At 42.5% G+C, this 16,185-nt stretch overlaps 1 protein-coding gene across 1 annotated transcript in view; it reads right to left on the bottom strand.

The window, feature by feature from the left end:
• The window catches only part of slc1a4 (solute carrier family 1 member 4), a 210,337-nt gene that overhangs the window by 157,098 nt on the left and 37,054 nt on the right, over positions 1-16,185 (bottom strand). The window contains exon 2 of the mRNA XM_059986147.1: positions 10,856-10,931. Coding sequence (XP_059842130.1) covers positions 10,856-10,931 — 76 coding nt within the window. The remainder of the gene's footprint in view (positions 1-10,855; positions 10,932-16,185) is intronic.

The raw sequence follows: 16,185 nt of genomic DNA, 5'->3' as shown, positions 1-16,185 counted from the left end.
TATTCGTTTTCTAATTCCACTAGTCACTGCTCCTACAGCTACTTGATGCTGTTAGTCCCAATTTGTTCCCTATTTGTTGATTTTGGCTCTGTTTTCTCAATACCATATTTTTCACGTCTTTTCTTTCCCCTTGCCTTGCAGTAATATCAAGACAGAAATCAGGGAGGAAAACAAACAATCTGGTATCAACATTTCCTCACATGAAGTACCAGGAGGGGAGAACTTTTATTCAGGAGAATGAACAAAAATGCTCTATTTGAAACTTGCAGAGCTCTGTGAAAGAATCTGTTCAATCTCCGCCTGCATTGACTTCAAGTGTTGGTTAGCCATTCAACGCGTAGAGTGTGGCCTGCCTTTTCAGTCCATTTGAGTTACTGAGGTTTTTGTCAGGAGAGACAAGAAAGCATACAACCAAGTGAGTTCTTCGTAGAATTTAGCATGTAGGAGACTACTTAACAAGAAAATTAGGAGGGCAAAAAGAGGTCATGAAATATCCTGGGCAAGTAAGATTAAGAGGAATCACATATCAGGAGCAAGAAAATATCTAAGGAAAGAATAGATCTCATAGTGACCAAAGGGGTCATCTATGTGTGAAGCCAAGGGATGTGGCCAAGGCTCTAAATGAATACCTCTCACCTGTATTCATCAAGAAGAAGGATGGTGAGTTCAGGGAGGGATATCAGAATTAGGTTTATTATCATTGGCATGAGACGTGAAATTTGTTAATTTAGCAGCAGCGGTTCAATGATATAGAATAATATAATATAGAAGAAAAAAATAAGAATAAATAAATAAGTAAATCTTATTCAGTATACGTATATTGAATAGATTAAAAATCGTGCAAAAACAGAAATACTGTATATTAAAAAAGTGAGGTAGTGTCCAAAGCTGCAATGTCTATTTAGGAATCAGATGGCAGAGGGGAAGAAGCTGTTTCTGAATCGCTGAGTGTGTGCCTTCAGGCTTCTGTACCTCCTACCTGATGGTAACAGTGAGAAAAGGGCATGCCCTGGGTGCTGGAGGTCCTTAATAATGGATGCTGCCTTTCTGAGACACCGCTCCCTGAAGATGTCCTGGGTACTTTGTAGGCTAGTATTCAAGATGATGCTGACTAAATTTACAACCCTCTGCAGCTTCCTTCAGTCCTGTACAGTAGCCACCACCCCCCCACCTCCATACCAGACAGTGATGCAGCCTGTCAGAATGCTCTCCATGGTACAACTATAGAAGTTTTTGAGTGTAGTTGTTGACATACCAAATCCTTTCAAACTCCTAATGAAGTATAGCTGCTGTCCTGCCTTCTTTATAACTACATCAATATGTTGGGACCAGGTTAGATCCTCAGAGATCTTGATACCCAGGAACTTGAATCTGCTCACTCTCTCCACTTTTGATCCCTCTAAGAGGATTGGTATGTGTTCCTTCACCTTACCCTTCCAGAAGTCCACAATCAGCTATTTTGTCCTACTGACGTTGAGTGCCAGGTTGTTGCTGCGGCACTACATCCTGATGTAGGTGTTTGTGTTGTCCAGGTGGTCTAAAGCCATGTGAAGAGCCATTGAGATTGCATCTGCCATTGACCTATTGTGGTGATTGGCAAATTCTAATGGGTCCAGGTCCTTGCTGAGGCAGGAGTTCAGTCTAGTCACGACCAACCTCTCAAAACGTTTCATCACTGTAGATGTGAGTGCTACCGGGTGATAGTCATAAAGACAGCTCACATTATTCTTCTTTGGCACTGGTATAATTGTTGCCTTTTTGAAGCAAGTGGGAACTTCTGCCCTTAGCAGTGAGAGGTTGAAAACGTCCTTGAATACTCCCGCCAGTTGGTTGGCACAGGTTTTCAGAGACTTACCAGAGACTCCATCGGGACCTCCTGCCTTGCGAGGGTTCACTCTCTTTAAAGGAAGCCTAACATCGGCCTCTGAGTCAGAGGTCACAGGGTCATCAGGTGCAACAGGGATCTTCACAGCTGTAGTCATATTCTCCCTTTCAAAGTGGGCATAGAAGGCATTAAGTTCATCTGATAGTGAAGCACCGCTGCCATTCGTGCTATTGGGTTTTGCTTTGTAGGAAGTAATGTCTTGCAAGCCCTGCCAGAGTTGTCATGCATCCAATGTCGCCTCCAACCTCGTTTGAAGTCATCTCTTCACCCTTGAAATAGCCCTCTGCAAGTCATATCTGAGTTTCTGGTACAGGCCTGGGTCACCAGATTTGAATGCCACAGACCTAGCCTTCAGCAGATGACATACCTCCTGGCTGGTCCATGGCTATGGTAGTATGGAACATGTCAGTATCAATAAGGTGAAGGTGCTTGATGACTTGGAACACATAAGGGTGGATAAATCCTACTGTTAGTTGAGATCTATCCCAGAAAGCTGTGGGAATTGAGGGAGGAGATTGCTGGGATCCTGACACAGGTTTAGCATCAGAATACTGGAGGATAGCTAACATTCTTCCTTTATTTAAGGGAGAGGGGATAAGCCGGTAACCACAGGCTGATGAGCATTATGTCAGAGGTAAAGAAATTACATTCTAACAGGCAGGGTTTATGTTCATTAGGAAAGCCAGGAACTGACTGGAAAAGGTCACCATTGCTTTGTCCTGTCTCACTGATTTGATTGAGATTTTTGAGGAGATAGTGATGTGAAGGTAGGGTGCTAGATGTTCTCTATATGCATTTTGGTAAAGCATTTTACAAGGTCCAGCACGGTAAGCTGGCCCTCAAGGCTAAGGCATGTGGGATCCAAGGCAAACTAGCTGAGTGGATCCAAAACTGGGTTAGTAATAGAAGGCAGAGAGTACCAACGGAAGCATGTTTTTCCAATTGGGAGCTTGTGACTAGTGATCTAGGGTCTAGGGAACAGCTGGGGTCTTTGCTGTTTGCGATATACCGTATATATTAACAACTTGGATGCGACCAAAGTAAGGATGCAGATGACATGGAAACTGGAAACGTTATGGACTGGGAAGAAGGTTGTCTAAAGCAACAGAGTGGTGAAGAAGGCCTGGTATATTTCCCTTTACAGTCTGGGCACAGAATATAGGTGTTGGTACATTTAAGTGCAACTTTACAAAACTCTAGTTTAACCGCTCTTGGAGTATTTCATGCACTTTTGTTCACCTTAGTATCTGAAGGATGTGAATGCATTGGAGAGAAGGCAGAAGAGACTTTCCAGGGTGATGCCTAGACTGGTGGTCTTCAGTTATAGAAACATAGAGAAACGTAGAAACATAGAAAACCTATAGCACAATACAGGCCCTCTGGCCCACAATGCTATGCCAGACATGTCCTTACTTTAGAAATTACCTAGGGTTACCCATAGCCCTCTATTTTTCTAGGCTCCATGTATCCATCCAAGAGTCTCTTAAAAGACCCTATCGTATCTGCCTCCACCACTGTCGCCAGCAGCCCATTCCACGCACTCACCACTCTCTGAGTAAAAAACTTACCCCTGACATCCCCTCTGTACCTACTTCCAAACACCTTAAAACTGTGCCCTCTCGTGCTAGCCATTTCAGCCATGGGGAAAAGCCTCTGACTATCCACACGATCAATGCCTCTCATCATCTTATACACCTCTATCAGGTCACCTCTCCTCCTCCATCACTCCAAGGAGTAAAGGCCAAGTTCACTCACTCAAGTGCAATTATGGGGAGAGATTAGGTAGGCTGGATTCCAGGGCTGAGGGATGACGAAAGAAGTATATAAGGTCAAAATCTTTGCATCATTGTAGGGATATCAAAAACATTGCTACCATCAGGGAGGAAGAACGGAAGCCTGAATGATTCAGGAAAAGCTGCCATCTGCCATCATGAATGTTACCTCTCCACTTTTTTTCTCTTTTTGCACTACTTAACTTAATTTTTTAAGTGGATATATACCTCTTTCTGTTATTTCCAGTCATTATTATTATGTATTGCAATGTACTGCTGCCACGTAACAACAAATTTCACGACATATGCCTGATTCTGATATAGTTTTAAGGTAAGAGTTAGGGACTTCAAGGGGATTTAATGAGTGAATGACATCTGGATCTCACTGCCAGAAGAGGCAGTGAATCAGGACAACTAATAAGGCAGAACATCAGATTATGTGGCAGGGTAGAGATGCGTCTTCCCTCCGCTAGCCTGCAGATCACCCTTGGGCAAAGAGTAGCACCTACTTAGCTTCCCCCATCATTCCCCTGATGAGGGAGGGTCACATGAAGCCATGGAAGCATGGTTGTATGAGCAGCTGATGCAAATCACAAGTTCTGGTTATGCGACAACTGACACCAGGCACACAGCCTCTGGAGAGTCACCTGTCTTAAAAAGACACTGCCCAGAAGATGGCAATGGCAAACCAGTTCTGTGGAAAAATATGCCAAGAACAGTCATGGTCATTGAGACCATGACCACCCGCATCATCTGACATGGCACTTAATGATGATGAAGATGATGATGGAGAAGAATACCACAGATCTGCTGCAGAGAAGGCCAAAGGCTTCAAATTCCTTGACATCCATGTTACCAGCAACCTCACCTGGTCTCTTCACATGGAAGTGATGAACATAAATGAGTGTTAGCATGTTTACCTTCTTAGGCATCAGAGAAGAGTCAGCATGTCCATTAGGATTTTCTCCAGCTTCTATAGATGTGCTATAGAAAGTTTCTTAGCCTGGTAGGACAGGTGTTCTGTTCTTGACTGTCAGCATCTGCAAGAAGTGGTATACACAGATCAGTCTACAACAAGCTCCTCACTCCTTCCATGCAGTTCATCTTCATGGTGTGTTGCTTCAGGATGTCTAGTTGGATTGTCAGGAATGCCATTCCCTTTGCTCTCTCCTACCTTCCAATACAGCTTGAAAGCCCGAGCCATAAAGACTCAATAGCACTTTCTTCCCCACTGCTGCCAGACGTCTGAGCCAGCTCACCTCTTCACACATGCTTTCCGGTGCTGTCGCTACGCTCTCAGTTCTACCCCCTCAGTTATTCTCTTATTGCCTCTTTAACATTTCTTTTTGCACTGCCTCGGAGAGCACTTCAGTCTTAGCTCCGGTCTGTGGTTTGTGCTGGTCACTGTATTAATTATTGCCATGTATACTGTTTACTCTGCAAGCTGCATACAAACAAGTCATTTCATAGCACCCTTGTGTATATGACAATAAACTAATCTAATCCAATCTACATTTAAGAGGCATTTAAACAGACACTTAAATAGACAGGCCATAGAAGGATACGATCCTACGTGAGCAGATGCCATCAATGTAGCTGGACAGAGGTCAGTGTGGATGTGATGAAATGAAGGGACCATTCTTGTATTGTACGTCTCTGACTCTGGCTCCAAAAACTTCAGACACTAGTCCCAGTGGTTTCACAAATGATCCACGAATACCCAGCAACCATTATCCCAATTACTTGTCTTCAAGATGCTAGTATCCTCACCTCTGAGGGAAGACTTCAGGATAAGGATCTAGCTTGATGCTCCACCTCAGGGACCGAGGGAGTGTTGTGCTGTCAACGTCTTTAGGACCAGACATCAAACAGAAGTACCTTTGTACTCCCAGATGGACACAAATAATCCCAATGCACCTTTTTTGAAAAATGAGCAACAAAATTATCTCTGGTGTACCAGTCCACATTGCTCACGCAGTCAACATTTCTAATACAGGCTACCTGATTATTGTCACGCTGCTGTTTCTGGGAGTGTTCTGGTTGCCATGCTTTTTACGTGACAACAATGACTATTGGCCTTACAGACAATCCCCTCACTTTGACTGAGAATTACAGTTTACTAAAAAAGTACCGCCAAAGAAAGGTCAATTATTTCCAGAAGTGAAAGTGGATAAATGTATTCTAAAAACATCACAGAATGGGGTGACCGTAAACAGTAGAATAACACTTTTATCCAACACAGACATGAGGTGTGTGTGGGAGGGGGGTGGTGGTAGGGTAGAGGCCTTCTAAATTTAAAATACACAGAATATACAATAAACAGAATTATATTAAACCCTGGCTTTAAATAAACACTAAAATAACTAACACTGGAATAGGAAGAAAAGCCAAAAGAACAAGCATGTTAAAAAAGGATGTATCGATGGAAGGAATAGTACTCCAAATATCAATTTCTTCCATTCCTTGAACACCTTCAACATTGTAAGGCATTACAACGTGCCTCACAGCAGAGATATTGAATAAAGTTTGACACTTGAACCACAGGGGGAGATAGTCGGCTAAGTAACGAAATGATTAGTCAAAGAGCTGGGGACTGAGAACGAGGAGGTGGAGGGAATTTCACAGGTTAGGGCCCTGGAAACTGAAGGCACGTCACCAATGGCGCAGCAAGTAAGGTCAAGAATAAGCAAGAGACCAGAGATAGAGACACACAGAGATTTGAGAGAATTGTTGGGCTCAAAGGGGTTAGGGAATAGTGAGAAGTGAGGCCATGGAGTGATAGTGAGGCATTGCCAGGCCAGGAGTAATAGTTTTAGAAATGTGTCGTCCAGCCTTCTCTACCCACTGCATGGACATAAGCCAAAGACCCAATCTTAAACTCCAGCCCAATAATCAATTGAGATTATTTTAATAATGTGCATTGTATTTTATCATTTATAAGATAATACTTCCCCTTCAGCTCACTTGCACATGGAAAGGGGAGGAGGGAGGTGGGTTGGTAAACAGTTGTTCAGCCTCCATGATGAGCGCTGCGACTGAAACTCTCCTACCACCCACTGCTCCTCGTCAGCAGGATGTATGTTGTGGCATTGTCATGAGAAGTATTGAAATCCCGTCTGTGGTCCTTCATTCCTGCTCTTCGCCAAGGCAGGAGGAGGGAAGCTATAGTACTCACTGTTTCCTGATTACAGTGAGCAGGAAAAAGCCACGGTCTTTGTTCTGATCACAGTGCAGGAAAGTACACAGAGCAGACCTTAAGCAAGCATGAAAGCTGGCCCAGTTGTAATCCAACCCACCCCCTTTCTCCTGCCCACTTCTGCACAGACAACTGACACACAGTCTCGACTCACCCATGACAAGCAGCCATTTAGACAAGATGCTGGAGGGCAGCCACGAATCGTACCCCTGAGTCACTGCTTTCAGGAAAGAAAAAAACACTGAAAGAAAATCTCAAATCACCTACTCACTACATAAATCAAACCTGTTCTGTCATAATAACACAGCAAAGAGCCAAGGCATAGGATTTAAAACTGAAACAAGCTGTACAAGGACCTCAATTCTTAGTGTATTCTCCCAAACAAGTTACAGCTAAATGATCTGTTATGTCTGTAACTAAACAGAAGATAAAATGCTATCAAACCCAAAGGTGAGATCACATTTCAGCTTTCAGTGAGCAATCTTCTGTCCTGAGAAAAAAAAAGTAAACTCTCCAATGGAAAGATTAAAATGCTCTACTTCCTGTTATGTTGTAGGGCTGCAGTTTTTAACCAATGGTTCTGCAGAGCACTAGATGGGCTGGTTGCCAAGAGCAATAGATGTATCTATCCAGGTGCCCCATGAAACACACTCTCCAAACCACACTTTGAAAAGTTAGCAACTGCTAAGTTGTAGATTCAAACTGAAAACAGAAATAAATTGGTTTGAGTTTTGAGTAAAAAAGTTCTTTGAGGCTTCTCAGTCCTTAACGTGAGACTGAAATTCATCCACTTTCCACAGGAATCATTCCAATTTCTTCGTTAATTTTCTTATGCCATTTATTTTAACTTCACTTTTCTGCTCGTCTCTGAGAAAAGAGCTCATGCTGGGACAAACAGCATAATGACAAAATGATGTAAATTGTTGATAACAGAAAATGCTCGATCTGTCAGAAACAAAAAGAGAAACTGGGATTTAATCCCAGATGGTACTTCAAACAAAGTAAAACTCGACAGCAGCTGGGAGCCTGCAGCTGCTACAACCCAACAAGTAAAATCCACTTTCATTGGAACGGTCAGCATGAAAGAAGAAAAACTTGCATTTATAGAGCATCTTAAAGGACTACAGTCAGGAATTAGGGTTAGGCAATAAATGTGGCCAACACCTACTTCCTGAGAATGAATTTTCATAGCTTCAGATTATTCCTGATCATCAGTAAATTGCAGATAAGCAGCAGCGATAAAAAACAATCACTTGAAGTTGATGGCATGTAAGGGAGTCCAGGCCTCTGCTCCACATTCGAAGGCCAGCGATGTGGATGTGTCACGAAGGACATCCATGGATATCAGGCTATCCCAGGTCAGTGGGTCCTGGAATTTGATATCCACGCAAGAGGCAGGCACGAGGGCCAGTGATTCAGCAAGCTCAGAGTTCAAGCCTGGAGTCTGTGATCGCTTCATTGGCTAAACTTGGGGTCAATAATCGAAGATCAAACCCTAAAGATTGATTGTAAGTCTGGAATTTGAAGCTGGATGGCCAATGCCTGGAGACTGAAGACTGGTGGCCTGGAGGCCTGTCCTAGTGTTGGACTGTCCACTTGCGCATGGGGGGATGGGAGGGAGCAGAGGGACTTGTTTTGGCGCTGTTGTTTTGTTGTTTGTTGCATTCTATTTTGTTGTGGTCCTGTGTTGTTCTGCGTTGTTCTGCCAAGCATTGTAGGCATGTTACATTGACATAGAAATGTGTGCAACACTTGTGGGCTGCCCCCAGCACACCCTTAGGTTGGTATTGGTTGAAAACACAAACAATGCATTCACTCTATGTTTTGATGTTTATTTGATAAATAAATGAATCTGATAAGTCACAGGAAAAGGGTTACAACTACAATAACTGCTCTGCTGGGAGATAGTGTGAATCTGATGGGCTGAATGGTCTCTGTCTGTGCTACAATGAGTAAGCAAGTAAAACATTGGAATTAATGAAGTTTTTACGTGCAGTAAGTATTGCAGCTATTGTAATATAGGAAAACATTGCAACCACCTTGCACATTATAAATACTCATTATGGGCAAGATTGTGTTTTTAAAATTTACTGGGGATTAAAAATTGACTAGAGCACTCCTTTGGAATAGTACCAGGACTCTTTCTTGTCCACATAAGAGGCCAGTCGGGTTGACAGATTAACATTTTATCAGCACTTCTGATAGTGCGGAGGTCTCTAAACAATGCACTCAAATGCCAGTCAGAATGTTAACATTCTCATTTTTGTTTACAAAACTCTTAACAGAATCATATCTCCTTATTTTTGCAATTAATCCATGAATCTTCCCAGCCGTATTTTTTACCATGAATGCTGCGCCCCATTGATCTAACATATCATGTGAAATGCAAGGAATCTATAGAGGGGAAAATGCTTTCCTACCTAAGAATTGACACACAACACCTTGGCACATAAGAAAATTACCTATTTTTTTCTAATATGTTCTGTATCAAACTTGTCTATTATTACAAACTTTAAGTACCAGCGCAAGATCCCAGAGGGGATTTACCTGTCTTGGAGACACCATTTAAAGTCACGAGGAGATAACAAGTTATTATCACCGACTAAGTTAGCCTGGTTTAGGCAAGTGGTCACTGCAGTGCTTGGAAGCTTCATCCAAAAGAAAAAGTGACCAGTGAAATAGAGAGTATTTATCTAGGCTGTATATCTTTGCACTTTGGAAGATGAGCAGAATGTAGATATGATCTACAGCAGAACCAATATCTTTCCTCAGGTCTTTTACTAACTTAATAGTTAACCTATTTACCTGCCTTCATCACGTAACTGCAACTGCAGAGTGGTCAGTAGCTCGATTAACAAAGTGAAGGGTGCCTGATCAAAATCAACAGATAGTTACCGGCAGCTAATATTCAACTAAATAACCATATAATTTTGCTCTAATTTTCCAAGCTATTGACAGCACAAGTTTTGTTCAGCAATATGATTGCCAAAGGTGGCAGAGTTTTCAGTTTCTTGATCTTACTACATCAGCTTGTTTGTGAAAAGCCTCTGAGATTACCACGCTGGAGATTCCTTCAGAATCTGCCAAGTAAAGGCACTTCATCAGAAAACTGATCGCTAAACATAAAGATGGACCACACATTTTATCATCATCATCATCATCGTTATGTGCCGTGTATGATGTGGGCAATCATCATCTATGACCATGATTGTTCTTGGCAAATTTTCTACAGATGTGGTTTGCCAGTGCCTTCCTCTGGGCAGAGTCTTTACAAGACGGGTGACCTCAGACACTGTCAACACTCTTCAGAGTCTGGCATCAGTGATCACATAACCAGGACGTGATATCCACCAGCTGTTTTCCTGGCTTCACGTGACCCTGATCGGGGGAGCTAAGTGGGTGCTACACCTCGCCCAAGGGTGACCTGCAGGCTAGCGGAGGGAAGGAGCATCTTACACCTCCTTTGGTAGAGATGTATCTCCATCCCGTCACCCTACAGTTTATGAATGTCACTAAATTACTTCTGGCTCCAATATGTATATGACATACTAATGCTTATGTAAGGAGAAGCCCAGACATTCATAATTTCACCCAATAGCAAATATTACACAATCATTAGTGCAAGATTAAGTGGATATGGTAACTCTTGAAAATTTTAAGCAGAGGTAGTCTTTTACAATGCTTGTAAAGGCTGCAAAACCCATTGGGGGCTGAGCCAAGAATTGTTACAACACTTGTGAATCATGCAGAACCTATTGAGGGCTTGCTGACCAGGTTAGTCATACCATCAAATAATTACCATCCCTCCCCAATCTAAAGTACTACCACCGGGCTCAAGGAAATTTCTATCCCACTGTTACCAGACTCTTCAACGGACCTCGTGTATGATGAGAAGGCTCTTGACCTCACAACCGACTTTGTTATCATCTTATACTTTGTCATCTACCTGCAAGGCATTTTTCAGCAACTTTTACACTTTATTCTCTATTGTTATTGCTTTACCTTATGATTTGATCCATATGAGCGGTATGCAAGTCAAGCTTTTCACCGTAAATTGGTACTTTTGACAATAATAAACCTATAACAAAACAAATAACAATATTTAAGCCTCACTGTGTGACTCCCTTCTCCAACCTCCCAAACCTACAACACACCAAAGGCCAATCACAGCCTCGGTTTGCTCCCTCCCCACCTTGTTGGCAGGTTCCAGCCTATCAAGGATTCCTTTCAATTCCTGACCAATTCCCTACTCTCCTAACTGAGAACTCCACTTTCTCAGGTGCAACCACAATCCTTGCCCTACCCCACTTGAGCTATGACCCATCTGAATCTCTCCTGCCAAGAAAGGGTCTTTGTAAGCACAAAATGTGCAAGACTTGTTCTATTACACGTAGTGCACTGCTTCTGATGGACAGTCAGAGTTTGCAATGTAGAGGCACACACAAAAAATATGACGACCATCTGCAAACTGCTAATTTGATACACCTCTCTCTGGAACTATACGGGAGACAGGAGCTTGCCCATTTACCATTGAAAAACGCTATTGTATGGAAGCTGATAAGGAAGGAAAAAAATTAAAGCAAACCTGGACAGAAATTTATCTTTGCTTACCCGTACTAAACTGCTGCTAGAACATCAGCTACCTGCCTGTTTCTCACCCCAATATTTGGTGCCTTTGGACAGCTAATTTACTGTGCCCAATTAGGGCAGGCAACTAAAGGGAAATTGCTTTGCCTTTTTTTTTCAGATATTACCTCATTTTTTGAATGCTGGACAGAACTGATTTATATAACTTACATCTGTGGCAAAGACAAAGAGCACAGAACTATGACGAGAGCCTGTAACGAGGATGGTTTGGACACAGATGCTGGGGTATCCGAAACAAGATTCAAGCCATGGTACCCACAAAGTCAGATAATCGTGGTACATATTGGTATCAAGGACATAGGTAGAAAAAGGGAAGAGATAATGAAAAATTAATACAGGGAGTTAGGAAGGAAGCTGAGAAGCAGGACCTCAAAGGTAGTCGTCTCAGGATTGCTGCCTGTGCCACGCGACAGTGAGGACAGGAATAGAATCAGGTTGCAGATAAATGTGTGGCTGAAGAATTGGAGCAGGGGACAGGGATTCAGGTTTCTGGATAGTTGGAACTCTTCTGGGGCAGGTAGGACCTGTACAAAAGGGACGGGTTGCACTTGAATTCAAGGGGATCCAATATTCTTGTGGGCAGGTTTACTAGAGCTGTTGCGAATGGTTTAAACTAATATGGCAGGGGGATAGGCATCAGTATGATAGAGCTGAGGATGAGCCAGCAGGTTTACAAGTAGGTGATGGATGTATCATGAATGTAAGGAAAGACAAGCCAATGATTGGGTACAAATGCAGACAGAGTAAAGATTGAAATTGTACCACAGAGGGAGAAGCATGTCAGATCTATTAGTATCACAATGGAATAAAGGGAATTACGGAGCCATGAGAGAGGAGCTTGCCCAGGAGGATTGGAGGAGGATACTGGTGGGGATGACGACAGAGCAGAGGTGGCTGAAGTTTCTGGGAATAGTTCACAAGGCACAGAATAGATATGTCCAACAGAAGTAGTAGTTCTCAAATGGCAGGGGTAGGCAACTGTGGCTGACAAAGGAAGTTAAGGACTGCATAAAAGCCAAGGAAAGGGCATATAAGGCAACAACAATGAGAGAGTTGTTGGATGATTGGGAAGCTTTTAAAATCCAACAAAAGGCAACTAAGAAAGCTATAAGAAAGGAAAAGATATAAGGTAAGGGCAAACTAGCCAGTAACATAAAGCAGGACACTAAAAAATTTTTTCTGTAATATAAAGTGTAAAAGGAAGGTGAGAGCTGATACTGGACCACTGGAAAATGATGATGGTGAGGTAGTGATGGGGGACAAAGAAATGGCAGATGAACTTAATGGGTATTTTGCATCTGTCTTCACTGTGGAAGACACTATAGCAGTGTACCAAGGGTCCATGAGTGTCATTGCTATTACAAAGGATGTAAACTGATGGAGTACGTCACCGAGTCCTGAGAGAGGTTGCTGAAGAGATAATAGATACATTGGTAATGATCTTTCAAGAATCACTCGATCCTGGCAGGGTCCCGGAGGACTTTAAGATTACAAATATTACTCCACTCTTTAAGAAGATAGGAAGGCAAAATAAAGGAAATTATAGGGCAGTTAGCCTAACAGTGGTTGGGAAAGTGTTGGAGTTTATTCTTAAGGATGAGTTTTTGGGGTACTTGGAGACTACTGATCGAGTAAGTCAAAGTCAGCATGGTTTCTGTAAAGGGAAATCTTGCCTGAAAAATCTGTTAGAATTCTTCAAGGAAGTAACGAGCATGGTGTACAAAGGAGAGGCAGTGGATGTCATTTACTTGGATTTTCAGAAGGCATTTGATATGATGTCACACATGAGGCTGCTTAACAAGATAAAATCCTATGGCATTACAGGAAAGACCCTGGCAAGGATAGAGGAATGGCTGACAGGCAGAATGCAGCTAGTGGAAATAAAGGGGGCCTTTTCTGGTTGGCTGACTGGGACTAGTGGTGTTCCTCAGGGGTCAGTATTGGGATGACTACTTTTCACATTGTTTGTTGATTTAGATTATGGCATTGATGGCTTTTTGGCAACATTTGCAGATTGTGAATGATACAAAGACAGGTGGAATGGTAGGTAGTGCTGAGGAAGCAATGTGATTGTAGCAGGACTTAGACAGATTGGAAGAATGGGCAAAAAGGTGGCTGATGGAATACAGTGTTGGGAAATGTACGATAATGCATTTTGGTAAAAGGAACAATAGTGCAGACTGTTATCTAAATGGGGAGAAGTTTCAAACAGCAGAGGAGGTGCAGAGGGACTTAGGAGTCCTCGTACAAGACTCCCGGAGGGTTAATTTACAGGTTGAGCCTATGGTAAAGAGGGCAGATGCAATGTTAGCATGTATTTCAAGGGGAATAGAATATTAAAGCAAGGAGATAACGCTGAGCTTTTATAAGACACTAGTCAGGCCACACTTGGAGTATTGATGAGCAGTTTTGGGCCCCATATCTCAGAAAGGCTGTGTTGTCATTGGAGAGAATCAGGAGGAGATTCACTAAGATGATTTTGGGAATGAATAGGGTTAATATATTAGGAGCATTTGGCAGCTTTGGGCCTGTACTCACTGGAATTTATAAGAATGTGTGGGGATCTCATTGAAACCGACCAAATGTAGGAAACTACCAGATAGGAGAGGATGTTGGAGGTTGGGTTTGGAAGATGAACTGACTCCACAGCACAACCGACAGCCTCATCTGAGCGACTCTGATTCCTCCCTGTGATAGTTGGCACACAGTGACCTGCAGGTTCTGTATCTCTAGGCTCTGTCTTGACATTTTCTCGCTGTGGCTGGCCACAGCTGACAAAAGGCGCTGGTTCCATGCTGGCTCAATCGTACCGTGATGAGAGTCCTTAATGAGGATGGCTTGGACCCAAGTGCTGGTGTACCTGAAGCAGGGTTCGAGCCACAGTATCAAACTGGACCTGAGCACAAAACAAAGGCTGGACGATATCACAAGTAGCCTTACGATTGAACACCGAACTGCAGTTCAGTTGTTCCTTAAATACTCGTTCCTGGGCACACAAAATACGATGACCAATTAGCGGCACCTTCCTGAACCCTTAAACGGGCCGCGTCGGCTGTCCGTACTCCGGGGAGCTGGAGTGTCAAACTCCAGAAGCTGGCACCGTTGGGACAACAAGAACCCCTTGAAGGCAGCAGAATCTAGAGGTTATAGCCGATGGGTGACTGATGACAGCCAGCAGTCCTGCTGAAAGCAAAGTTCAAGGCCAGTGGATCCTTGTGCTCACTTCAATAAATATGCTATGAATTTCTTATATTCCTAGTATAATCGTTAAATCACATTCTAAACATCAGGTATCACAGATGTGGTAAGCATGTATTAATGTAAAAGTACCTAAAATATACAATTAAACAGGATCTCCTGAGAGTTTAGTTTATAATTCAATCCGAGGCCAGTTTTAAATGTTTAGAAATATGCCTTTTTATATATTTCTCTTAATCCTAATATATGACAATTCGCAAAATCTTCAAAATAAAAGCACTTATTGGACAGGTACAGGCCTTTCATCCCAGCTGGGCTACATCAGCATTCAGACACCAAACAAATCTCTCGTTCCTCCACAATATAAGATCTTCCTTTGTCCTTCATGTGCTTGTTTAGCCTTCTAACCTGAATACTTCTTGTGCTTCCAAATTCTGACCTTTGCTTAATCATACAAAAGAATTTAGTTTATTTGCATTTTACTGATAACTTCAGTTTTAATGATGTCTCTATTTTTTTTGCACAGATCTGGGCAACCCCCTTATTTTCTTATCTTATCGATAATTTCACATTTAATTGGTATTCCATCAAGTGCACCAATTAATTATGTCTCCTTTGAATCAATAGTGCCTCCTATCATGCCTTTTGCAAAAACAGTTTACCTGTTTATCAACTGATTAAGGTTCTCCGAAATATTAGAAACAGCGTCTGCTGATTAGTCCTTCATTAAATTTACTGAACTGACTATATTGGCCACAGTTTTTGAGGTCAGCCAAGTTCAAAAGCCCTCTGCTAATAAATTAAATTGATTGAAACTTCTCCACTAAAGAGAAAAAAAACTAGTGTTCCAGAACATAAAGAGAAATCCCTACAGCAAAAATTAGCAAACTTCTGAGCAGTCTGATTAACTCTCTCTTCACACTATAACTTGAGCATTTGGGGGAAATAGGATCACTAAACATTGTAGTCAGCAAAGACTCAAATTCATTGACGTTAAGGGGAATTTTGGACATTACAGTGACTGGCATTACAATGCCAGTGGTGCAGGTGATTTACTGATTTGGTGATACAACTCATTGAGAGCTTTCTCAGTCAAGTGTTTGTCCATGAAGCGTTATGTGTCAGGATCTATAAAGTAGGTCCTAAGTCCCTCACGCTCTATGACCCTTTCTTCCTTTCTTCCTTTCAAGTCTATTTCCACAGCAACGACTTGCACTAATGAAGAAGAATGTCCTTAACTCCTGCTGGAGTCATTGGGTCACTGTCATGACAAAAAAACGATCTTTTTGGCGATTGCTCATCATGTGGTGTTTCTGTAGCATTCTCCAGTTTATTTTTACGAGGTCGAGTCGCTAGCTCAATGCTCAACCCAGCACGGACGGAAAGCGTGCAAGGGAGCCGGCTGAATTCGAACTCAGGACCATTTGCCCCAGAGTCCAGTGCTGATGCCACTACACCAACACCAGCTGGCCTACTTGCCCTAAAAG

This window comes from Hypanus sabinus, chromosome 12 (genome assembly GCF_030144855.1).
Source record: "Hypanus sabinus isolate sHypSab1 chromosome 12, sHypSab1.hap1, whole genome shotgun sequence".
Classification (NCBI taxonomy): domain Eukaryota; kingdom Metazoa; phylum Chordata; class Chondrichthyes; order Myliobatiformes; family Dasyatidae; genus Hypanus; species Hypanus sabinus.
This window is presented reverse-complemented; position numbering and strand designations above follow the sequence as displayed.